At 41.7% G+C, this 27774-nt stretch overlaps 1 protein-coding gene and 1 long non-coding RNA gene across 2 annotated transcripts in view; both read right to left on the reverse strand.

Annotated features, from left to right (window-relative positions):
* Positions 1 to 9017, reverse strand: part of LOC124286356 (ribonuclease Oy-like) — a 29749-nt gene extending 20732 nt beyond the window's left edge. The window contains exons 1-6 of the mRNA XM_046722723.1: positions 8955 to 9017; positions 5203 to 5287; positions 4314 to 4364; positions 3441 to 3498; positions 3237 to 3304; positions 1464 to 1583 (exon numbers count right to left, since the gene is read on the reverse strand). Coding sequence (XP_046578679.1) covers positions 1464 to 1583; positions 3237 to 3304; positions 3441 to 3498; positions 4314 to 4364; positions 5203 to 5273 — 368 coding nt within the window. The 5' untranslated portion in view covers positions 5274 to 5287; positions 8955 to 9017. The remainder of the gene's footprint in view (positions 1 to 1463; positions 1584 to 3236; positions 3305 to 3440; positions 3499 to 4313; positions 4365 to 5202; positions 5288 to 8954) is intronic.
* A 10453-nt stretch (positions 9018 to 19470) lies between these two features.
* On the reverse strand, positions 19471 to 22452 carry LOC124286357. The gene is made up of 4 exons (XR_006901017.1): positions 22368 to 22452; positions 21539 to 21587; positions 21137 to 21216; positions 19471 to 19984 (listed from the first exon to the last, which is right to left on the reverse strand). It is a non-coding gene; the product is annotated as an uncharacterized LOC124286357 (long non-coding RNA).
* Positions 22453 to 27774: the final 5322 nt, after the last annotated feature.

The raw sequence follows: 27774 nt of genomic DNA on the forward strand, positions 1-27774 counted from the left end.
ATCTTCCCTACCACCTAGCCCTCCCTGCAACGTAGTCTGTCTCACAGTCCCTGAACCATATTATCGTCCCTACGACCTAGCCCTCCATGCAATGTAGTCTGTCTCACAGTCCCTGAACCACATTATCTTTCCTACCACCTAGCCCTCCCTGCAACGTTGTCTGTCTCACAGTCCCTGAACCACATTATCTTCCCTACCACCTAGCCCTCCCTGCAACGTTGTCTGTCTCACAGTCCCTGAACCATATTATCTTCCCTATCACCAAGCCCTGCATGCAACGTTGTCTGTCTAACAGTCCCTGAACCACATTATCTTCCCTACTGCCTAGCCCTCCCTTCAACGTTGTCTGTCTCACAGTCCCTGAACCACATTATCTTCCCTACCACCTAGCCCTCTCTGCAACGTTGTCTGTCTCACAGTCCCTGAACCACCTTATCTTCCCTACTGCCTGGCCCTCCTTGCAACGTTGTCTGTCTCACAGTCCCTGAACCACATTATCTTCCCTACAGCCTAGCCCTCTCTGCAATGTAGTCTGTCTCACAGTCCCTGAACCACATTATATTCCCTACTGCCTACCCCTCCATGCAACGTTGTCTGTCTCACAGTCCCTGAACCACATTATCTTCCCTACTGCCTAGCCCTCCCTGCAGTGTAGTCTGTCTCACAGTCCCTGAACCACATTATCTTCCCTGCCACCTAGCCCTCCCTGCAATGTAGTCTGTCTCACAGACCCTGAGCCACATTATCTTCCCTGCCACCTAGCCCTCCATGCAATGTAGTCTGTCTCACAGACCCTGAGCCACATTATCTTCCCTACCACCTAGCCCTCCCTGCAGTGTAGTCTGTCTCACAGTCCCTGAACCACATTATCTTCCCTACGACCTAGCCCTCCATGCAATGTAGTCTGTCTCACAGTCCCTGAACCACATTATCTTTCCTACCACCTAGCCCTCCCTGCAACGTTGTCTGTCTCACAGTCCCTGAACCACATTATCTTCCCTACCACCTAGCCCTCCCTGCAACGTTGTCTGTCTCACAGTCCCTGAACCATATTATCTTCCCTATCACCAAGCCCTACATGCAACGTTGTCTGTCTAACAGTCCCTGAACCACATTATCTTCCCTACTGCCTAGCCCTCCCTTCAACGTTGTCTGTCTCACAGTCCCTGAACCACATTATCTTCCCTACTGCGTAGCCCTCCCTGCAACGTTGTCTGTCTCACAGTTCCTGAACCACATTATCTTCCCTACTGCCTATCCCTCCTTGCAATACTGAAGCCCTGAATGAAGCAGGTCGAGATTCTGTTCAATTTAAACGGGTTTATGTGTTACTGTCAAAATCATATACATTCAGAGACCAGGTGTTAGTCAATTCGAGCGACTACTCTAGTCAATCACAACCTTACATTTAATGTTTCGGGGTAACAAAAACTGCGTATAGTATCTTATGCCAATTGACTCACTTTTGGGGATTAAATGCAGCTACACTGTTGAGACTTAGAGTCTTTTGAAAGTAGTGAAACTCGTTGTTCGTGGCTTTAAAGGTTGTAGCGCAAGTACCATGTTTTTGCCATTCATGTTCCCTGAAATGAAGAGAATATATCAATAGTGTATTAGATAAGGTGGTCGTACCTAACTGCCGTATTGTCCGGCCATTGCACTAGTTCTTTGGCCAGACCCTGAGGTCGGACAATAATAACTATATTTTCGCCATGCTTGTGGTCCAGGGTCCAGATTTTCGAAGCTCTCTTAGCGCTGTTAGTCGTAAGTGCCATACATTAACATTAACATACGACTATCTTAGCGCTAAGAGAGCTTCGAAAATCTAAGCCCAGGCTGACCCATACATGGTGACCGAATCCTTAAGTACCAGTTCCCCGACTCCCCTTTGTTGTGAGTGCTTGAGGTTTGGTTTTATGTTGTTATTAGGTCTTATTGGAGAAGAAGGGGTGGTGGGGTAGCTTAGTGGGTAATGCGTTCGCTCGTCACGCTGAAGACCCGGGTTCGATTCCCCAAACGGGTACAATGTGTAAAGCCCATTTCTGGTGTCCCCCGCCGTGATATTGCTGGAATATTGCTAACAGCATCCTCACTCACTTACGCATTCCTCTTTCATGCATACCCACGGCGAAAAGACGTTGCTTTTCACCGAGCCGTGGTATTGCAAAAGCGTTTACTTACTATAGGAGTTTCTTGACCACTTCATAGCTAATCGCGCGTGTGAATATCTTGCTCCTTACAAAACCCAAACTTCCAAAATGTACATTGTGTATGAACATGATCGCGCTAAAAATGTCTTATTGGAGAAAAAGGGGCGGTGGGGTAGCCTAGCAGCTAATGCGATCGCTTGTCACGCTGAAGACCCAGGTTCGATTCCCAAAATAGGGTGCAATATCCGAAGCCCATTTCTGGTGTCCCCAGCCGTGATATTGATGAAATATTGCAATAGGCGGCGTAAAACTAAACTCACTCACTATTGGAGAAGAACGCACTTGTCAGTTGTTTGCCCCGAATAACGCTGAAGATAAAAACCACTTTCTTTCTATATCTTCATTTTATCATAAATTACATATTACGTATATCCCTAGACCTCAAAATATCAAAAGTATTTTATTTAAATGAAATCTGTTTAAAAACTTGATTTTGTTTACCTTCACAAACGTGTGTGTGTATATTTAGCATACAATTAGTACAGGGTAAATAGTATGCCCCTCCCTCTACAAATAATTTGAACGGAATATATACTGAGTATAAATTCACTGGGCATGTGGCTAACCTCGGTGCGGCAAGAGGAGAAATTATTTGACCACAATCAACATTGGTACTAGATCACAAACAACTTTAGATACGGCATAGTTTTATAGTCTTGAAAAGGACGAAATGTATCACTATTATCCAGTATCCAAACCACAAGACTGGACGGTTTTATGCACTGTCAGATGACATTATTGATTTATAATTATAAGCATTAAACTAGCTTAACATTTCATCTTCCACTTACAATAAATTTACAATATTTAACATGAACAATTTCTTCGACATTTTCGTACATATGTACACTTTATCTCAGCGTGGTCTGGCAAATTAGGTAAAATATTACCAAAAAATTAGAATATGTATTAACATTTAAATATGGATATTTAAAAATCATATTTTGATAGATACTGCCTATCTGAAGTAACAAATGTTTGAGAAAATATATTCATAGATGAAATTGTGTGGCATGAATCACCTACCACAGCGACCGTTTCTTCGTTTTACAGTTAAGATTCGGCCAGCTTGTCTCAAGTTGTTTTTCAAGAGACTGAAATAATGAAATTACAAATGTAAAAGTAGTGAAGTAACTCATTCCATTTACTTTAAAACATACCCCTTTCACTGGGAATTTCATAGTGTATAGTGAGCAGTTTAAAAGTCGAAGACATTTTCTTACTGCCTACCTTGATCTTTTCCCAACTAAAATGCCAGCTGTTGTTGCAGTCATTACGTAGTTTGGGCCTGTAACATAATAAACAAGAAAACTGTGTTGGAATTAAATATTGTATTGCCATCACTTTAATAGTTGTAAGCTTGAGGTTTTCAAATGGTGCTGTTTCATTATTACATGTTCCTAAGGAGCTATTGCCTGAGACTGACTTAGAAGTGTTAAGGTGCCGTCTCACTGCCGTCATACTATTGTTTGTACGTTTGTTTGTTGTTTAACGCTGTGCTGAGTAATGGCGCCAGTCTGTAGATTATCGAGTCCGAACCGGACAATCTAGTGATCAACATCATGAGCATCGATCTACGCAATTGGGATACGATGACATGTGTCAACCAAGTCAGTGAGCTCGACCAACCGATCCCGTTAGTCGTCTTTTTACGACAAGCATGGGTTCTGAAGACCAATTCTAACCCGGATCTTCACGGGGTATATTATTATATTGTAAACCGCCTTATTCAAAGACACGAATTCGATATTTATCCCTTTATGTATTATCAATTCATAATGTAAGTGAGGTTTTACAAGCCTTTTATCGACTATCCCTTCCATAAACACCAGAAATGGACTTATCTCACTGCATGTCATGTCATCTGTCGTGATATTATGGTGTGATATCCTATTGCCACTATGTTGGTTTCGACCCGTGAAGGCCCGGGTTAGAATGAACCTTCAGTAACTCACTCGATCACTATATTGATTTCACAACATTATATTGGTATGCATTCTACCTTCCATTTTATTATATATTATAAACATTTATCTTCGAATCATCAATAAATATTAGTTATGTGACATTCTTCGGAAGAAGGGAAGAGGTTTAAGGACTTACCACAGACCGTGAACAGTCCAGGTTTTCACTTGCTGGGGGGATGCAATCACACTGAAAATATCTTTCTTGAATATACAATTTATACCTGGGATAGGTCAGATGCACCAAACTATGCAATATCCTATAATATTCACCATCCCTACGTTTTTTGGTTCAGTAAAGACGGATCACTGAAAATCTGTAGTGACGCCAGATGTTGGCAAAACGGGTAGGCATATTCTAACCTTCTGGCAGCGGTCGTCATTTACAAATTATGCACACAAAAGTATATGTTTGCTGACTGACTTTACACAGCTACGGAGGCGTGTGAACAAGCCAGACAATCAGAAACTTCAGGGACACGATATCGAATTCTTATCGAATGTTGAAATTACAAACAACTATTTGTATTCTGAATTACGGCTGCTATGTACAAGTACAGAGATTCAGCTGCTTGTAATTAGTAAGTTTAGTTTTACGCCGCTTTCAGCAATATTCCCGCAACATCACGGCGGGGGACGCCAGAAATGGGCTTCACATATTCTACCTATGTGGCGAATCGAATCCGGGTGTTCGACGTAAAGAGCGACACTTTAAGCACTAGGCTGCCCCAACTAACGACTAACTGATCACTGAGGTTAGGCAAGGCCCTTAGCTTGTGCAGGACGTACCATAGAAACATCTGTCTAATACATGTGTATGAGAAAGGTATGATCCTTTGAAACTGAAACTGACGACATTCCTACTTACAGAGAATACCGTGACTGACAAATATGTGTGAGTCGACCAAGATTACAAACACTTGTGAGTCCACCACGAAGTCGTGTCAAACATAAAAATGGGCTCTTCCTCTAAAAACTCCACACACTCGGAACTTAATGTTAATGTCAAATAATTACACGAAACGTACCTCAGGGGATAAGGTATGACATACACTCGGAGGCCATTGTTGTGCAAAGATGAAGCTCGTCCTCTTCTCATCGACACAGATGGCTCTGTAATAGTATGTAATCGTGTGTATAAGTAGTGTATACACACTGTATTCAAGTACTGATATGTAAGCATGTGCGTTGTATACAGACACCCTTGTGGTCAAGTAATGATATGTAAGCATGTGAATTGTATGCATATACCCTTTTAGTAATGATATGTAAGCATGTGCGTTGTATGCATATACCCTATTGGTAATGATATGTAAGCATGTGCGTTATATGCATATGCCCTATTAGTAATGATATGTAAGCATCTGGTTGTATGCATATACCCTATTAGTAATGATATGTAAGCATGTACGTTGTATACAGATACCTTATCAGTAATCACATATAAACATGTGCGTTGTATACAGATACCCTGGCAGTAATGATATGTAAGCATGTACGTTGTATACAGATACCCTGGCAGAAATGATATATAAGCATGTGCGTTGTATACAGATACCCTGGTAGTAATGGCATGTAAGCATGTACGTTGTATACAGATACCTTATCAGTAATGATATATAAGCATGTGCGTTGTATACACATACCCTGGTAGTAATGATAAACCGTGTACGTTGCATACAGATACCCGGTAGTAATGGTATGTAGGCATGTACGTTGTATACAGATACCCGGTAGTAATGGTGTGTAGGCATGTAGATTGAATTCAGATACCCGGCAGTGATGATAAAGCATGTGCGTTGAATACACATACCCTGGTAGTAATGATAAAGCGTGTACGTTGTATACACATACCCTGGTAGTAATGATAAAGCACGTACCTTGTATACAGACACCCTGGTACTAATAATATGTAAGCATGTACGTTGTATACAGATACCATATCAGCAATGATATATATGCATGTGCGTTGTATACACATACCCTGGTAGTACTGTTAAAGCGTGTACGTTGTATACATATACACTGGTAGTAATGATAAAGCGTGTACGTTGTATACAGATACCCTGGTAGTAATGATAAAGCGTGTACGTTGTATACAGATACCTGGTAGTAATGATAAAGCGTGTACGTTGTATACACATAAACAGGTAGTAATGATAAAGCGTTTACGTTGTATACAGATACCCGGTAGTAATGGTGTATAGGCATGTAGGTTGAATACAGATACCCGGTAGTGATGATAACGCATGTGCGTTGTATACACATAACCTGGTAGTAATGATAAAGCGTTTACGTTGTATACACATACCCTGGTAGTAATGATAAAGCGTTTACGTTGTATACACATACGCTGGGTATGTGTATTCAACGCACATGCTTTATCATCACTGCCGGGTATCTGTATTCAATCTACATGCATACACACCATTACTACCGGGTATCTGTATACAATGATATATGAACATGTGCGTTGTATACACATACTCTGGTAGTAATGATAAAGGGTGTTCGTTGTATACACATGCCCTGGCAGTAATGATAATGCGTGTACGTTGTATACACATACCCTGGTAGTAATGATAAAGCGTGTACGTTGTATACACATACCCTGGTAGTAATGATATATAAGCATGTGCGTTGTATACAGATACCCTGGTAGCAATGGCATGTAAGCATGTACGTTGTATACAGATACCTTATCAGTAATGATATATAAGCATGTACGTTGTATACAGATACCCTGGTAGTCATGATAAACCGTGTACGTTGTATACACATACCCTGGTAGTAATGATAAAGCGTGTACGTTGTATACACATGAACAGGTAGTAATGATAAAGCGTTTACCTTGTATACACATAAACAGGTAGTAATGATAAAGCGTTTACGTTGTATACAGATACCCGGTAGTAATGGTGTGTAGGCATGTAGGTTGAATACAGATACCCGGTAGTGATGATAAAGCATGTGCGTTGTATACACATAACCTGGTAGTAATGATAAAGCGTTTACGTTGTATACAGATACCCTGGTAGTAATGATAAAGCACGTACCTTGTATACAGACACCCTGGTAGTAATAATATGTAAGCATGTACGTTGTATACAGACACCCTATCAGCAATGATATATGAGCATGTGCGTTGTATACACTCACCCTGGTAGTAATGATAAAGCGTGTACGTTGTATACACATACTCTGGTAGTAATGATAAAGGGTGTACGTTGTATACACATGCCCTGGTAGTAATGATAATGCGTGTACGTTGTATACACATACCCTGGTAGTAATGATAAAGCGTGTACGTTGTATACACATTCCCTAGTAGTAATGATAAAGCTTTTACGTTGTATACACATACCCTGGTAGTAATGATAAAGCATGTATGTTGTATACAGATACCATGGTAGTGATGGTATGTAGGCATGTACGTTGTATACAGATACCATGGTGGTAATGGTATGTAGGCGTGTATGTTGTATACAGTTACCCTGGTACTAATGATATGCAGGCATGTGCGTTGTATACAGATACCCTGGTAGTAATGATATGTTGGCATGTAGGTTGAATACAGATACCCTGGTAGTAATGGTATGTAAGGATGTACGTTGTATACAGATACCCTGGAAGTAAAGATATGTAAGCATGTACATTGTATACAGATACCCGTGTGGTCAAGTAATGATATGTAGGAATTACGTTGTATACAGACAGACTGGTAGTAATAATGTGTAAGCATGAACGTTGTATACAGACACCCTGGTAGTGATGATATGTGATGCATGAACGCTGTATACAGACACCCTGGTAGTGATGATATGTAAGCATGTACGTTGTATACAGACACCCTGGTGGTGATGATATGTAAGCATGTACGTTGTATACAGACACCCTGGTGGTGATGATATGTAAGCATGAACGTTGTATACAGACACCCTGGTGGTAATGATATGTGAGCATGTACGTTGTATACAGGCATCCTATTCCTTATGATATGTAGGCATGTAGGTTGAATACAGATACCCTGGTAGTAATGGTATGTGATGCATGAACGTTGTATACAGACACCCTGGTAGTAATGATATGTGAGCATGTACGTTGTATACAGATACCCTGGTAGTAATGGTATGTGATGCATGAACGTTGTATACAGACACCCTGGTAGTAATGATATGTGAGCATGTACGTTGTATACAGACACCCTGGTAGTAATGGTATATAGGCATGTACGTTGTGACTTAATTATAACATATCTCGATTATTCATTCCGTGGCCTTATGAAACAAGTCAAATTTTAATCTCATAAAGCAAGGAAGCATATCGTACAAATCGAAGCAGGAAAATGTGTCAAACATCACTTTGGTCACTGATGTGTCCAAGATGGAAATGGAAACTCATTAAAAACTCCGAGGCCCCGAATGTAACCTCGACCAAGGATATATATATCAGATCGGGAATGTGAGGGGTAGGGGGCATTTATCTAAGGCAAAGCCTTTCGCTGTGTAGAGTAGCGTCCCTTGGATACGATAGGACCTTGTGATGGTGGGTTCTAATCCCGGTTCCCTCCAAATATGTTCCCAGGTTTACCAGTATCATTGCATGTCCAAGTGATGAACGTCTAAGATATTGAGGCTCTTTCCTTCAACACTAATCCACGATGAAACTAGAAAACTGTTCAAAGCGGCTTCATAAACCTCTTTCACTCACTTATTCTACACCCATGTGTGAAACTATTATTTTTTAAGATGATTATTTTTAGAAAAACAGAAACACTCACGTATTCATCAAGGAGAGGAACAGAACGATGCCGATTCCCCGAGCCGCCATTTCATTCAGCGTTTGGCGATGGAGCTCTCAACTGAAAATGAAAGTTCGATATATAACATTAATCATATAGCATTATGTCATATGAAAACTACTCAACGATAACAATGTTTTGTGTATACAAGGGTAGACTGGATGTTGTTTGAATATCCGTGTCGGGAATGTATTCCGATATACAATGTACTCGGGCACTTTCGCCTTCATTTCAACCTGGGGTAGTCCTGTAGGTAACGCGTTGACTCCCAAAGTGAGTGAGTGAGTATGGTTTTAAGGATGGGAAAGTCAAATTAAGGTACACTTACAGAATACCGGATACCTAATTATATACATTCTATTGTGCGCGTGAGGCTCCTATATATAGAAGAAACAGAGAGCGCGAGCCTGCGAGCGATCCAATAAAAATACGAATTTAAGGTAAAAAATAAGGTTAAAATCGAATTCCTCACCTTACATCCGGTTTAGGAAACCTAAACTGGGGATTTTAACAACGTTCACTGACGTAAACAGAGTAAAAAGTAATCGTGCGTTGAAATTTTATTCAAATGCATGCTGGGAAAAGGAACTCTACAGTGTGGGAACACTCTGATGGTAAGTGATTTTTGATTGGTAAGGTAAGGTAGGTAAGGCTTTAAATAAAGGGGGGTACCCCCTTTACCTTACCTTTTTTTAGCTTTAATATTGTTTAATATTTAATATTTAATATTGAACGCTGCTTCAACACAGCCTTCATTCATCGCGTGCCGTTGCTAAGGAAACAAAATGGAAGTGCGCAAAAATAAATGCGCAATCAAAATAAAAATGGCGGATAGGTATCCGGTATTCTGTAATCTTGCCCAAATTAACTCTGTGCGCCTAGTGGCACTCCTCAGGGAGTTGAGATTGATAATATGACGTGCCGCTGAGATTGACATCCAATGATCGAGGGACAAACAAGGAAGCGCTTTGAGCATGCACGTGGGATGGACTATAGCGCTATATAAATACCCATATAATAATTTTAGGCTTTAAACAATATTCCAGCAATATCACGGCGGGGCACACCAGAAATGGGTTTCACTCATTGTACCCAGGTTGGGGAATCGAACCCAGGTACTTCGGCATGACGAGCGGACGCTTTAACCATTAGGCTACCCCACAGACCCTAACTCTCCTACCTCTCACTTTTAAATGATTATCGGCTGTTGAGCAAGTTTTCTTCCTTATCAGGTGACTGGACACGATGTGTGTAAACACGTGCTGATTTATAAGTGTAACATTGTAGATAGGATTGATTAAATCAATATATCATGGGACATTTTCCGTATTTGCATTTGATAAAAATAAATTTCAATAAATTCAAGATATTTGTTCGGCGTTTTCCTTGACACAATAATTATCGACTAACGACATATTACTGAAGCTTTTAACATAGGTTTACAGATAAAGTACTCACTACAGCCCAATACAGAGGTAATGGCAGTGGGTGAGTGAATTTGTTTTAACGCTACTTGGAATAGTGTTTGAGTTACAGAAAGATCTACATGCAGTTTGAACTTCAACAAATAATACTGATTTCGGGAAAAAAGGCTGTTTAAACACAGAGCCCCTGAGGCTACAATCATTACGAAATAGAGGTTGGTTGGTTGGTTGGTTGGTTGCACAGCTATATGGCAGCGGTCTGCAAATAATGGAGTCTGGGCCAGATAATCCAGTGATAACAGCATGAGCAGCGATCAACGCAATATGGGTATGATGACATGTGTCAACCAAGACCACCCGATCCCGTTAATCGCCTTTTATGACAGGCAGGGGTTACTGAAGACCAGTTCTAACCCAGCTCTTCACGGGTGCCATGTCCTAATGAATAACAGGGACAGGATTGATAAAAATGCATAACCAATAAATCCCAGACGGCAGATAAACAAGCACCTCAAAATAAAGCACAGGAACGAGACTGACATACATACTATGTAAATGAACAACAGAAGCATACCAACATGTATAATACAGCACAGATTGGTTAAACGATAAACACACGTGCCTAAAAGAAGCCCCCTCCCCCACACCCACACACACACCCACACCCACACCCACACACCCCACACACACATTAGATCTCTTAGTACTGAGAACTTGCAGAATATGCTAGTTGACACTGGTTCATTGGGTATGAGTTCCGAGTGATATTGCAGGGATATGGTCAATGGTGAACTATATACGAATTACTATTAATATTCCTCTGCTTCAAACAACTGGTCAAATGTATTGAACTGACGACGGATTGTAGTGTAATCTTGTACAAATCTAGTGATGGATATGATGAGCAACGATCCACGCCGTCGGTGTACGGTGACACGCTGTTATGATAGATTGATTGTTGTTTAATGCCGCACTCAGCAATATTCCAGCTATATGGTGGCGGTCTGTAATTAATCCAACCTGGACCAGACAATCCAGTGATCAGCAACATGAACATCGATCTACACAACTGGGATAGGACGACATGTGTCAACCAAGTCATCGAGCCTGACCACCCGATCCCGTTAGTCGCCTTTTACGACAAGCATGGTTTGCTGAAGATCTTCCCGAGTGACGCGCTATAACCCAAACTAACCGCCCGACCTCACCACCCGAACCATACCATCTTTTCTTACGACCAGTAGCAGGTCGACGAGATCAATACTATCCCAGAATAACATTGGGTTATTCCTATCTGAAATAATGAGCGAACTATATGGCGGTAGTTTTCAACCAATCTTAGAAGGCTGACGTGATCTTCAGCGGCTGATGGCCAAAATTGGAGCGAACATCAAAAAATATATACTGGGAAAAGTATTCCGAGGAACATTATAAATTTCAGCCATATCTGTTAAATGAGAAAGGTTACAAAACACGATCGGCAAACCCTTTAACAGGGTGCACATTGCACACGTATAGTGAGTAGGGGTGGGCGATAATACCGGTTAAACGGTATATTGCAATTCGAACATCACAATACGATATATTGCGGTACACTTTTCGCGAACCGGTTCTCCCGTTACGATCGGTAATTTTCGTCATGTAGTCAAAACTACTAATACCATTTATATTTCCTTGACATTATTATACATTAATAGTTTTTAGAATGTTTATTGGTCATATAATTGCATTTGCGTGACTTTTAAACCATTTAAATAAAAGAGTAGATTCGTGCCGGCATCGTTGTAAGGATAAACAAACCAAAATGGCGGATGCCGCTGCAGAGTGACTGACGCTTTTTAGAGCGAAGTCTTCAATTTGGAAATATTTTCAATTGATCTCTTGTACAATCACATCTGAGTCCTGACAGTGGCCAGTGTCATCGTTTCAGAGAAAGGAAACAGTAATTTCATTACCTTAACCCATATGTTACACTTTCACAATACAATGTATATTGCAATACATATTGCAATACGCCAACACATATCGCAATATATCGCAATACGAAAATTTTGGCAATGCCCAACCCTAATAGTGAGTGAGTATGGTTTTACGCCGCTTTTAGCAACATGCCAGCAATATCATGGCGGGGACACCAGAAATGGGCTTCACACATTGTACCCATGTGGGGAATCGAACCCAGGTCTTTGACGTCACGTCAATGGAAAAGGAAATCGCTTCGTTCCAGTATTTCGACAAATAGGGCGGACATTTTTACTTGTCCATACACCCGTGTCACCAGTCAAGATTTCAATCCAATCCTTTCAAAATTATGGATACAAAGATTTAAGATGTCAACGAATACCACAGGAGTTCCCATACCACGGGACGAGCCTAATGTTACCCAGTTCTTCTTTCACCCAGTCCTACCTTGCTGCTTGACAGGTCTGTGGTCCAGTGAGGTCCAGTGAGGTCCAGACTTGCAACTGTCAGGTGAAGTCAGGTGAAGTGCCTATCACAACTCAGATTGATATTTGATCATTTGTAGTCTCAATTTCCTCTTCTAAACTTCCTCTTCGGAAATAATCATTTTCCTTACGATATCTGTCAACAATAACTGTTTGCTCGGCAGCAATTCTGAGTAAGATATATCTGTAACCGATGTGTGTCCTGCTTTGATATTTATGTGCAACTGACCGGATACGATCGCGTACTTCTTTACTGAATACGTAATATAAGCTCTTCAGTCGTGTGGGTTTTTTTTGTGGGGTTTTTGTTTTTATTTTCACACCTAAATGAAACATATACTGGTGGATGTTGCTTTATGCTCCTATTCCACACAGACCACGAATCCCACAAATCGCCACGAATTGACACATTTGAAGATTCGTAGTTGAATAGTAATCATTTCGTGAAGTTCTTAAATAATTCGTAATATAGTCGTAGTCAGTTCTTGCATTTCTTGAGCAATCGGGAATTCGTGTCAAGAGTTTTGAACTGTTCAAAATTTTGGCTACGAACTCCCGATCTAAAATAATCGTAGTTCATTCGTAACAAATTCGTAGTGCATTCTTATTCATCGTAAACGAATCGTAATTAAATCGTAGGTATTTTTAACTCATTCGCAGATTACTCAATTCGTGGCCTGACAATGAATCGGCTACGAATCTGTCACGAATCCCTCAAGTACACGCCGAAGCAGGTGCTAAGCAAGTAAGAACTAGTAAGAAAATCAGCTACGAATGCCGACAAATTGGGTATATAAGGAGTTTAACATTGACTTCAGGTCATTAGCTGCTGACGATTCTTCAACGTATCCTTAATCAGCAAGAATATACTTAGATAAGTATTTCTGTCTTTCAGTTTTATATAATACCAATAAACCTTGAAAAAAGATATAAAAAAGTCCAAGCTTTGTTTTTTGTTTGCGTTTCCTTTACCACTGCTCGGTCCAAACAGAAATTTTGAGAAATGGATTGGGGCAATGTGAAGATTGAAAAAAATACATTCATGGCAGAAAGCAGAAATTCTGCCATAGTGTTCCAGGGAGCTGTTGTGCCGGGAGTCAGTAAAGCGGTACAAGCCCTCTTGGGCTTCTTGATGTAATAAACGGAACATTTTATTAGCGCTAACAAACATTAATAAACACTATGAACACAAATAGTAAAACATTTTAACATGAAATATCAACAGTTATCATTCAGTTAACATTCACTCCTGCTAGTCTATCTTGCCCTCCTGGCACCAGGGATGCTGTTGTGGTCTTCATCCTCCCGGTCCACATCTGCATTTCTAATGACAGGGAACCTGATCCTCAATAAGTTGTGGAGTTTGACTCCTGTCTCCACCAGTAACCGCACCACATCAGGTCCTTGTTCCAGGGTGCCCAGGAAGCATCTAAATCTGTTGGCCAGAATTCCGAAACCATTCTTCACCACACGTCTGCCCCTGGATAATCTGTTGTCAAGGCCCCTCCTGCTATATGGTTACATGAGGAAAGTCCTCAGTGGAAAAGCATCATCCCCAAGGATGTTGTAGGGTGTGTCTCTGTCATCAATGGGTAGGAGATCGCTGTCAGGGAAGTTTATGGTGTTGTCATCAATGCTCTCTTTCAATGCCCCTATTCCACACAGACCACGAATCCCACAAATCGCCACGAATTGACACATTTGAAGATTCGTAGTTGAATAGTAATCATTTCGTGAAGTTCTTAAATAATTCGTAATATAGTCGTAGTCAGTTCTTGCATTTCTTGAGCAATCGGGAATTCGTGTCAAGAGTTTTGAACTGTTCAAAATTTTGGCTACGAACTCCCGATTTAAAATAGTCGTAGTTCATTCGTAACAAATTCGTAGTGCATTCTTATTCATCGTAAACTAATCGTAATCGAATCGTAGGTATTTTTAACTCATTCGCAGATTACTCAATTCGTGGCCTGACCGTGAATCGGCAACGAATCTGTCACGAATCCCTCAAGTACACGCCGAAGCAGGTACGAAGCAAGTAAGAACTAGTAAGAAAATCAGCTACGAATGCCGACAAATTGGGTATATAAGGAGTTTAACATTGACTTCAGATCATTAGCTGCTGACGATTGTGCCACGTATCCATAATCAGCAAGAATATACTTAGATAAGTATTTCTGTCTTTCAGTTTTATATAATACCAATAAAACTTGAAAAAAGATATAAAAAAAGTCCAAACTTTGTTTTTTGTTTGCGATTCCTTTACCACTGCTCGGTCCGAACAGAAATTTTGAGAAATGGATTTGGGCAATGTGAAGATTGAAAAAAATACATTCATGGCAGAAAGCAGAAATTTTACCATAGTGTTCTAGGGAGTTGTTGTGCCAGGAGTCAGTAAAGCGGTACAAGCCCTCTTGGGCTTCTTGTTTTAATAAACGGAACATTTTATCAGCGCTAACGAACATTAATAAACACTATGAACACAAATAGTAAAACATTTTAACATGAAATATCAACAGTTATCATCAGTTAACATTCACTCCTGCTAGTCTATCTTGACCTCCTGGCACCAGGGATGTTGTTGTGGTCCTCATCCTCCCGGTCCACATCTGCATTTCTAATGACAGGGAACCTGATCCTCAATAAGTTGTGGAGTTTGACTCCTGTCTCCACCAGTAACCGCACCACATCAGGTCCTTGTTCCAGGGTGCCCAGGAAGCATCTAAATCTGTTGGCCAGAATTCCGAAACCATTCTCCACCACACGTCTGCCCCTGGATAATCTGTTGTCAAGGCCCCTCCTGCTATATGGTTACATGAGGAAAGTCCTCAGTGGAAAAGCATCATCCCCAAGGATGTTGTAGGGTGTGTCTCTGTCATCAATGGGTAGGAGATCGCTGTCAGGGAAGTTTATGGTGTTGACATCATTGCACTCTTTCAGTTCTGAAGCATCAAACAACTGTGCGTCGGATTGGTAACCTTCTCACCTTCACCAGTGTCTATCCAGATAAACTTATAGTCCGCATCCAGCAGGGCCAACAGCACCACGGAGAAGAAGCCTTTGTAGCTGAAGAACACACTGCCTGAGTTGTGTGGTTTCCTGATGGCTATGTGCTTGCCATCCAAGTCCCCCGGGACATGAGGAACTGGGACTTCTCGGCAATGGCCTTCCAGTCCTCCTGGGTCATTAGTAGTGGCATGAGGTCATCCTTCAGCTCTTGTATGATGGCCTGCACAGTCCATACCACTGTGTGATACCAGTCTCCTGTAGCCAGGTGTCTGAGGGTCATGGCTAGTTTCATTCCGGCATCAAGGGCTGGTCTCATGTGGGTGTCCCTCCTCTTGATGACAGGGCTAATCCTGTTCAGTAGCTCATCAAACATGTGGGGTGGCATTCTCATCTTCCATCCTCATCTCCTGCATCAGTCTGTTAAAGCGACCATATTCTTGTTTTCTACCTGGTGTCGGCAACGGTCTATCCCACCACCTGGGTGCTCTTCTCCTCCTCCTTCGACGCAGTCTTCTTCTAGCAATCAGCAGCTGGTGTTAATACTCCAGTTCATCTCCCACGAATTGTCTAAAATAGTCACGAATTCATTTTTTCGTACCTGATTCATACGTGCATTCGGTATATTCTTAACTGATTCATAACTGATTCCTAACCTTCGGGAAGTATTCGTAATAGATTCCTTTAAATCGTAGTGAATTCTTGACAATATTCGTGCGATTCCAGCCAAATCCCACGAATATTCGTACCTGCATCGTACCTGTATCGTAACTGAATCGAATTGAACCAGAAAATTTGCACAATTCTTTATATCCGCTCGAATCCTCAAATTTATCAATTCGTGACGATTCCTGGGATTCGTGGTCTGTGTGAAATAGGGGCATTACGCCGCCTTTATCCACTTTCCAGTAATATCACGGCTGGGGACACAGCAAATGGGTTCCTCAAGGGGGGAGTCAAACCCTGGTCTTCAGTGTGACGGGCGAACGCTTTAACCACTAGGCTATCCCACAGCCTGCTCACAACGGTGCCGGTGAGGCAACATATACAAAGAAACACTGATTAACCATCTCTTACCATACATTCAGTATATAGCTGGTCTCCGCTCCACAAGTGACCGTGACAGTAAGGCGATGGTCACTACCATACTACAGAATGGACTTTTAAGTGTCTTAGCAATAACATTGCATTGTGAATTTGTGCAATGGGGTTCTGAGTATTTTAAGTATTAAGTATTTAAGTATTATCCATTAATGAAAAAGATCGTTTGTTTTGCTTACAAAGTGAGTGAGTGAGTTTAGGTTTACGCCACACTCAGCAATATTCCAGCTATATGGCAGTGTTCTGTAAATAATCGAGTCTGTACCAGACAATCCACTGATCAACAGCATGAGCATCGATCTGCTCAATTGGGAACCGATGACATGTGTCAACCAAGTCAACGAGCCCGACCACATGATCCCGTTAGTCGCCGGACGTCAGACCATTTGCCGGTTGTATCGAACCTTTATTATCTTATGACTACATTAAACCCTCATGATGCATTAAACGTTCTCCCCCAGCTATGAGAAATGTGTATTGATTATTATGTCGACTACCTTTATACAGCGTCGTAAGAGGCGACTAACGGATCGGTTGGTCAGGCTCGAGACTAGGTTGACACATCTCATCGTATCCCTAATTGTGCAGATCGATACTCATGCTGTTGGTCACTGTGATAGCTGGAATATTGCTGACTGCGGCTGTAAACACCAATCAAATGATACAGCCATAACGCATAATCAAGGAGAAAGAGCTTGACGATGATTCATATTTTTTTAATCTTGTCATATGGATTGTTCTTGGTGTGTTGGTTCAGTTGTTCCTAGGAAGAAGATGTTGATGTCACAGAGTGAGTGAGTTAGTTTGAATTTACGCCGCTTTAGCAATATTCCAGCAATATCACGGCGGGGACACCGAAATGGGCTTCACACATTTTACCCATGTTGGGAATCGAACACGGCCTTCGGCGTGACGAGCGAACGCTTTACCCACTAGGCTACCCCACCGCCCCTGATGTCACAGATGTTGACGAAGAGATCATGACTGATATCAACAACAACAAATGTGGCTATGGTTGTCAAACAAAATGAATACTGCACCATGTGGGACAATATGTTGTGTCTTACTGCTTTTACACGTGTACCAATCAAAACCTCTTGAAAAACAGATTTCGTCATTATAGACAGGCATGTGAAGTTGCCGCCTCCCTCGTCAGTGCTTTCTGAGATGTTGATGACGATCGATGCTGGGAAACTATGATATGGCATAAACTAGCTTAACCTTCAGTTAGATGGGATGACACTGACATCCACAGAGCGAAACTAGTTTTATTGTCAAACTCAAAAATTTTCTCTATAAATCTTCATTATAACTCGTGAACGAGCACTGATAAACTTGTGTCGGTACAGATGTGTGCGTTATTTTACGAACAGATCATCAGTAGAATGACGTATCCCGATACTGGCATATCAGAATTAAAGTGTTATTATGAATGATCAATAACAGGTCATCTTTAAACCATAGACTTTTTACATAAGGACATGTCAGCTTCCCCCCTCTGATGAAACACACGGGTGCAGGCCCAGCTATGCCGTTGACAGAACAAGGAACAGATTTGGGCCAGATGGTGACTAAGGCTTATAATAAGTCCCGGAATATATATAATTTTGATAATAACAATTAAACCCATTTAAATTGAAAAGGAGCCCCAGTGAGTTGGGGGATTCAGGGAAAATCTAGACTTGCTTCATTTAGCATTGCAGGGAAACTAGGCAGAAGGGAAAATAGTGTGAGACAGACTAATGTTGACATATAGTACTTACAGGTCAGACAAACGTTACTGACATTTTTAACTGAACAGAACATACTGTCACGGGAACCAAATGCTACATGAAATTACAAGCGACAAACCTGTTTCCACGTCTATACGAAATCTCTTCTACAATTGTCCAACAACGACTTTATCATGAGAATGTGCTCATGAATTACAATCAAATAGTGATGATACCAGGTGTTCGTAGAAAGGTGAGCGTACCCTGCCCCACCCTTGCAACCACCATCAACAGATACAAAGGCGGCTAAATGTTACCACGAGAGCACTGCATTGTACACGAGCAAACTTCTATTATAATGGCATTGGGTCTGGAAGGGTTATTTCCCTTGAATTATTATGAAAATTATAATGAGAACCCGTGAAGGTCCGGGTTAGAATTGATCTTCATTAACCCATGCTTGTCGTAAGAGGCGACTAACCGGATCGGGTGGTCAGGCTCGCTTGACTTGGTTGATTACATGTCATCGGCTCCCAATTGCGTAGATCGATGCTCATGCTGTTGATCACTGGGTTATCTGGTCCAGACTCGATAAGTTTACAGACTGTCGCCATATAGCTGAGAGCGACGTAAAACTAAACTCACTTACTGATAAATGTTTCGTGAAAGGATTACAGCACGTAGGCAGTAGGCAATGTGTGCTCCCATCCTGATTTGTTTCACTTTGACTGTTTGACTTTCTACCCAAAAATCGGCATAAAAACTCACGTGCAAGTATTTTTCAACTACCCAACAACACAAACACGAATAGATATGAACATTTAATTTGCTTAACGAAGGTGTATGTAAAGCATGTCTGTCAGGGCTGGCAGGTTGCCATTGATGATAACGAGGTCGGTCTTGGTGTTCCCGCAAATGTCACCCCAAACTGTCACACTCCCTCCACCATATGGTTCCGTTTCCTGAATGCAACAACGTGCCGTCCGCCCCACGCCGTCGGTAGACACATGCTTCGACCGTCAGTTCTGTTCATATGGAACCTACACTCCGACACATGCTTACTTGTATTGTTTAATTTCTTCTATAGTTTAAACCTTATTGTTTTTCTTTCCGTACATTGTGTATAGTGGTGTATTCTCGTAATGCTTTCACTTCAGTTATTTTGAAACAAACAGCCTCTACTGAAAACAATGCATGTCGCTGATTGGGAAGATGTAGATTTGGTCGGCGGGCGTGCAGCAGCTTGTGGAATGGTCAGGCATTCTTGTCACGTTGAACGTTTTGGACAACGCCATGTGAATCTCCAACAACATAGTGCGACCCTGCAAGAGATAACGATATATATTTTGAAAATACATTGGAAACGCGATAACGTTTGGAATACCTATTGTAAATATAGAAGACCTTATACTAAATACGACTATATCAGCGAAGATGCAGATTTTACTCATTTTGAATGATAACCTACATAGTAGAAAGTCTGTGACTAAGAGTGTACCATTTGCAAATGCTATTTTTCTTGTTTTGGCATACAGAAAATCAGCTTGAAAATAAAATTGTTATCCAAAATTGGAAAAGGCGTTATCCCAATTTAGTCTTACACTCTACATTTAGAGTCAGTATAGGGATAACCTAAGGTGGCCTATCAGTTAAAGCGTTCGCTCGTCACGCCGAAGGCCCGGGTTCGATAACCCCACATGGGAACAATGTGTGAAGCCCATTTCAGGTGTCCCCGGCGTGATATTGCTGGAATATTGCTAAAATCGGCGTAAAATTCACTTTACTCGTTACACGTGTACCAGTCCAAACATGGGTACAATATGTGATGCCCCGCCGTTATATTGCTGGAATATCGCTAAAAGTGGCATAAAACTAAACTCACTCATTAACAGGGTAACTAGTGTCATTATACATACAGAGATTAATGAGTCTGGATTATCTGCCGAAACAGATTTCACTGGGCGTGAAAGGCCTTGGTGATGACAGATTATAGGAATGTACCACTGGCAATCGTCGATCACATGGGTGTTCGCCAAAAGGGAGCGTATGTCCGGTCTTATCCCACTCTCAAAACAATGTGCACCCATAAAAGTACAAATTTTACGATTGAACAACTTGTAAAACAAAGCGAAGTTACTCTGGTTACTTCTGTCTGGATAAAGCTGGAATACTACAGTACACCTTCATTATAACTGCTTGTAAATAGTGGTGGTGGGGTAGCCTTGTGGTTAAACGCAGAAGACCCGGGTCTCGATACTCCAGGTGGGTACAATGTGAAGCCCATTTCTGGTGTCCCTCGCCGTGACATTGCTAAAGAGGCGTAAAACCACACTCACCGTTTGTAAATATTTCCTAATTTTTATGTGGTTTATATCAGATCTATGTGCAGTGCTCTGACGGACGATAGTCTCAGTTTCGACTTTACGATCAATGGAATCTGTTTCGGCAGATAATTCCTTCAGTAACATAGTTACGTGTCTCTGCCTTGCACATATTATCTTCAGGGAGTGTCCAACCGGAAGTACTCCATGAGAGCCTTTTGTATGGCATTGACCTGTAAAGTAGAACAAGCTATGAAGAACATCATGACTATGTTATTCTACTCTATAAACATGTACCACTGCCGTCGGAAACATTAATCTGCGATGCAATATTTTGATCTGAATAAGCGTAACTTCCAACGGAGAGTGAGGGTCATGGTAAAGCACATGGTCGATAATGAACCACCCGCTCATGCTGAAGCACAGGGACGATATTAGTACACGTGCATGTCTATGTCAGGCAGACCACAGTTGCGAGATTGACTTAAAAACCTGCTTTGATTCAGTGGGAATGCGTTTAGAAGCAGATCGCTATTTTGTAAACAATTTACTCACGGAGTATGCCCTTGTGCATGATGGAGTGATTCCAACCTTCTCAAGCGCCCTGTAAAAATACATATCATGCGTGAGATGAGGTGAAGTGTGAATTCCACACAGGCGTCTGTTTGTCTGTCTGTCTGTGTGCTTTGGGTGTCTGTGTGCTTTGGGTATCTGTGTGCTTTAACCTGTACGCACTAACTGAGATACCATGTCGCACTTTACCATTGATTATCCGATATCCAAGTCACACGCACGCACGCACGCACGCACACGCACGCACGCACACACACACGCACGCACGCACACACCCCACAGTATACAGAGTCAATCAGTTCGTGTGTTTTCATCATTTTGTCGACCGCCAGGCTGAGAAACAACATCATCACCCCTTCCGGTAATATCGGCTAAGGCTGAAACTACCCGACCGGGGATTGCACCTTTAACCTTTCGTAAAACGCTCAAACGAGGACACATACCAGTCAATCAGTCATCTCGTTAGTCACTTCCTTTACTGTTGTGTGAAGCCCATTTCTGGTGTCCCCGCCGTGATATTGCTGGAATATTGCTAAAAGCGGCGTAAAACCATACTCAACCACTTACTCTTTTCACTATTATTTCTTATTTTCTGTTGTCAGTGAGTTAAAGTTAATCGTTGGAAATATGCCAACCGTATACTTATTGGCAAATGCCTAGTGAGCAGGTTTCAGACGCCAAGATCAAATATATGACTACCACATCACAATACCAGAGGTCGGTGTAGTGAAAGTAAGCGATTACAAAGTCACATTTTACACGTAAGTGTATCGTGAGACAAGGCAATAGTGTTTAATGCAAAACAACCCACGTTTGGGGATTAAATGCAGTTACACTGTTGAGACTCAGAGCCTTTTGAAAGTACCGAAACTCATTGTTCGTGGCTTCCAGGGTTTGCTGCGCATGTACCGTGGGCTGTCCATTCATGTTTCCTGAAACGTAGTGAATACATACGGTGCATGTACATTGTATGGGTGTAAAATTCGAGTACAGATGGTGGGTCAGTACATGGAGTTAGATGATGTCACAGCACCATAGGTCGGTCACTGTGGTAACTGAATAAATACTGCGTTTTATCATTGCATTGTATCTGTACAATTGATCGATGTGCAGTTTAGAAAAACCTCATCTCTCGGAAATTATACAACCTATAAGCGCGGCATCGTAAAACACACTAATGGTGACCCTATAACAAGCATGTGCAGACGTACATAGTACAATATTAAACGTACCACCATTTGTCTATACCAAGCAGGTGTTGACGTACAGAGTACAATGTTAGACGTACCACCAATGGTCTACAGCAAGCATGTGTTGGCGTATAGAGTGCAGGTACAATGTTTAGATATGGGGTGCCATTTTAGATGTACCACCAATGGACTGTAACAAGCTGTGCAGACGTACAAGCAACGTTAGACGTACCACCAATGGTCTACAGCAACATGTGTTGAGGGTACAGAGTACAACGTTAGACGTACCACCAATGGTCTATAACCAACCAATGGTAGGACGTACAGAAGTACAATGTTAGACGTACCACCAATGTCTACAGCAGGCATGTGTTGGCGTATAGAGTACCATTTTAGATGTACCACCAATGGACTGTAACACGCATGTTAGAGACGATACCGCAGAGTAGCAACGTGGTAGACGTACATACCACCAATGGTCATACAACAGCAGCATGTGTTGTTAGACGTACAATGGAGTACAACGTTAGACGTACCACCAATGGTATATAACAATGGTCTACGACAAGCATGTGTTGACGTACAGAGTACAATGTTAGACGTACCACCAATGGTCTACAACAAGCATGTGTTGACGTTAGACGTACCACAATAAGTACATAACAATGTTTAGATTACAATTTTAGAACGTACCACCAATGGTCTACAACGTAAGACGTACATGTGTTGACGTACCAGAGTCACAACAAACAGGTGTTGGGAATTCCACAGAGGTAGGTACCACCAATGGACTATAGCAAGCATGTGTAGACGTACAGAGTACAATGTTAAATGATACCAGCAATGGACTACAACAAGCATGTGTTGACATTGCAGAGTACAACGTTAGACGTACCCACCAATGGTATATAACAAGCAGGTGTACATGTACAGAGTACAACGTTAGACGTACTACCAATGGTCTATAACAAGTATGCATTTGACATACCAGTACAATGTTAGACGTCCACCAATGGTCTATAACAAGCAATTGTATACGTATAGAAGTGCAATGTTAGACGTACCACCAATGGTCTGTAACAAACGGAGGTGTAGACGTACAGAGTTACAATGTTAGACGGTACCATCTATGGTCTATAACACGCTACTATGTATGTTAGCCAATGTTCAACGTCAAACCAGCTCCCTTTGTCCGGATATTAATCCCGAGAATCATTTCAGATTAACGCATGACTTGCGTATTACGCGTAGTAAGTGTTAAGCTGTATTGTACACTGAAAGGCCACAGGGGCATAGTAAGATCCTGTTTTCTTCAGTTGTTGCATATATATGTAAAACGCTTCACGTTGAGAATTAACATAGCATTGTCCTTTTAACGCAAAAATGTGTAAAATCGCTATCATCACCACCACAGAGCTGGGTGAAGTTCGTGTCCACAAACAGGTTGGGCCAGTTTGTCTCTAGTTGTTTTGGAGGCTGAAATATTGAAGACGCAAAAGTGTAAAAGGCACATAGGAAGAATATTTATTATTCACTTTAGAGTAAACATTAGCTGGTACATCTGAGCTCCCAGAATGTAGATAGATATCTCCAGATAGGGATACTGTCGCGCTGTCGCGCTGTCGCCCTCCTCAAAAACGGAAGCTAAAAGAGGCCAAAATTAGCCAAACTTCGCGATTTGGTCGTACTGTCGCCCTTTGGACGAATAGAAAATATTATTCAAAGGAAACGTTAATAATAGCATACAACGCGCGACAACGATCCTTCTAGAATTCCATATATATCTGATCAGGGAGCAGTTCAATAATAGTACATTGGGGAAAATATAATATCACACTCCACCTTGATTCTGGACTCATTCCACCGTACCAACTGTCTCTGCGACTTTCGACACAATGTTTCGCCTATATCTGGCCTAACACAGGATAAGAAAGAAAGTTGCTAATATTTTTAATTTTATGTACATCTACTTCATAACAATCGTTAAATTAGCGTAATCCCCAAACCTGTTGGTTAGAATGTGTCTTGTCAACTCCATGCTTGTCAAGAGGTACACTAACCGGATCGGGTGGTCAGGCTGAGCTGGCTTGGTTGGACACATGGCATCGGTTCCCCCATTAACGCAGATCGATGATCATGCTGTTGATCGCACTGGCTTCCGTCAGGTCCAGACTCGATTATTTTACAGACCAACGCCATATAGCTGGAATATTGCTGAGTGCGGCGAAAAACGCCCAAAACACACTCACTCACTCACACTAAATTAGTAGTGTAACATTTGTATTTCAAACTCTTCAAACTGCGTCATATGATCATCAGCAGGTTTCATTAAAGTCTGTCTAGGGCTGTATATAATGAATACCCTCCTCCTAAAGGGATGTTCTTGGACTATTCCCGTTTTCTTTAGTTGTATTCCAGTTACCTGGTACGTATAACATGTGTTTCCTTAATAAATATATTATTATAAATCATAATTGAGTACGTGAGGAAAGAGATTGAAACCGCTTCTAGCAATATCCCAGGAACACGGCTGAAGGACTCTGGCATTTGTACCCATGCGTTGGAATCAACTTGCCAGTGCGATACCCGTAGTCCAAAACCATAAACGAGCGAGGAAACATAGGCTGTGAGAGAATGTGGCTTAGAGATGGATTCTACGCGTGTTGGGCGTGACGAAGCTAAGCATGACGGTGGGAGACACCACACATGGACCTCTAAGTAACTGTACCTAAGACAGTTACTAAACCTTCGGCGTGTGACGAGAGAGAGCGCTTTACAATTCCTAGACTAATATAGAGAGAAACGAACCTCGGGTCTTCAATACGACAAGCGAACGCTTCAACCAACAGCTAATTCCCAATTCTCCCTTTAGTCAATATGAACATGTTGTGCGTTTTAGTGCACTTTGAAATCAATTTTAAACTTACAAATCTATGTGTTGGCTTGGACTATTATTCAGCAATAAGTATTGGTTAAATAATTATATCTGGTGTGATGGCGCGTTTGGTGGGAAGTTCAAGACTACATAGGCCGTGCACCGTCCATGTTTTCACTGGTTTGGGAAGGCCTTTGCAGTGCTGAAAAAATACATTGTGACACTTGAGGAGAGGTAGATCATCATGTCCCAACTGGACACAAATACACAGAGTATCGCGCAACTGTACATTTCGAGGAAACCCCTAATAAACCTCGGAATTCAATAACCGCACCTCTTGGTTCAGCGTGTCCAGCTGGTTCAGCTATCAATTGGCGGTAATTGTTACTGATCCACCGTCAAGTCATCAATTCACCATGTGGTACTTGTAATGATAAGATTGTTGTAATTAAAGTTAACACAGCAATTCCCCCCGTTGTCTGTTGCAGGACAACAAACCGCAATAGTTTGCACCGATACGCTGTGCAACACCTTCTCTAAAGTCACACTTCTTTACAAGTAACGCACCCGTTCCGACAATAATGCGAGCGGGTTTAGTTTAACGCCGCATTCAACAATATTCCAGCTACAGCGGTCTGTAAATAATTATGCTAACATTTGTATATTGCCGATATCCAGCTCAGCTCAGTCGCTCAAAGACGCTTTGTTTTTAATCGAGTCTGACTGTGACCATCCCGTGATCACCAGCATCAACATCAACTGCAATTGGGATACCAGCTTTTATTTTGCTACAACCAATCCAGCGAGCCTGACCCCACCAGATCCTGCTAGGCGCTTCTGACGACAAGCATGGCTTTACTGAAGATCAATTCTAACCCGGACCTTCACGTCCAGATAATAGAGAATTGTACCATAAGGCTGCATTCAGAATTAACTCATCAACTCCCCTTTGAGACTACTGATCACAAGTGATGATAGCGGGCCTATAATGTCAGCACCGAAGCGATAGTGGATGTATTTTCCATACGGGAGTAATTCCGTGCAGGTGTATCAATGAATGACAGCACAACCTAAACGTAATCGTCTCACCAGTAATTACCTACCATATATGATTACCATGTAGCAAGCTGTTACTCTTTGGGATCTGAGCATATACACCCAAATCCATTTATAAAAGAATAAACAGTTACAACAAACGTACACGCATTTGTGGTGCATCACAAAAGCATATGGCTTAATTTTGCGCAAAAGACGAAATACGTCCACTTTGTCCCAACTGATGGCCCCAGGTAATGATATACAAGCATGCTACCTTTGCATACAATAGATACCACTGGTACACTTTGACCTGGTAGTCTAACCAATGATATGTAAGAAGCATGTACCTTGTATACGGATACCTCTATGGGTCACTTTGACCTACGATAGTGTAGTAATGATATAAGTAAATGTACCTTGTATACAGATACCATTGGGTCACTTTGACCTAGTAGTCTAGTAATGATGTATAAACGTGTACCCCCGTTAGTGATATACTCAAGAACTTGGATGGCCGTGATACAGTGCCAAGATCCCGTGAGTGACGGTATATACCTTGACGGCGTTTTATACAGTGCTAAGATCCCACAGTGACGGTATATACCTTTAATGGGGCTTTTACAGTGCTAAGATCCCATTAGTGACAGTATATACCTTGATGGCAATTTTTTTAGGAGTGCTAAGACCCCGTTAGTGATGAGTATATATACCTTGATGGCAGTTTTGTAGTCTTCTAGACCCCCGTTAGTGATCAAAGATCCCATTAGTGACAGTATATACCTTGATGGCAGATTTTATAGTGCTAAGATCCCATTAGTGACAGTATATACCTTGATGGCAGATTTTTGTAGTGCTAAGATCCGTTAGTGACAGTATATACCTCAATGGGCAGGATTTTAGCGCTACAAGCCCTGTGCACCAGGACGTCTTCAACCACTGAATTCCCTTCGGTCATGAAGGCCGAGCGTGAACAATTGATTCCGTCAGGAAGATGTGACATTATCCCGATGACGTTAAGCAACAACCACTGAGGCCTTTGATTTCATTTTTCACATGGCTGCTGTAAGTGGTGGGATGACATGTGTGCACACAAAATTAGAACGGAAGTAATACCA

The sequence above is a fragment of the Haliotis rubra genome, unplaced genomic scaffold, assembly GCF_003918875.1.
Source record: "Haliotis rubra isolate DU_JTF1 unplaced genomic scaffold, ASM391887v1 Scf380, whole genome shotgun sequence".
NCBI classification, from domain to species: Eukaryota; Metazoa; Mollusca; class Gastropoda; order Lepetellida; family Haliotidae; genus Haliotis; species Haliotis rubra.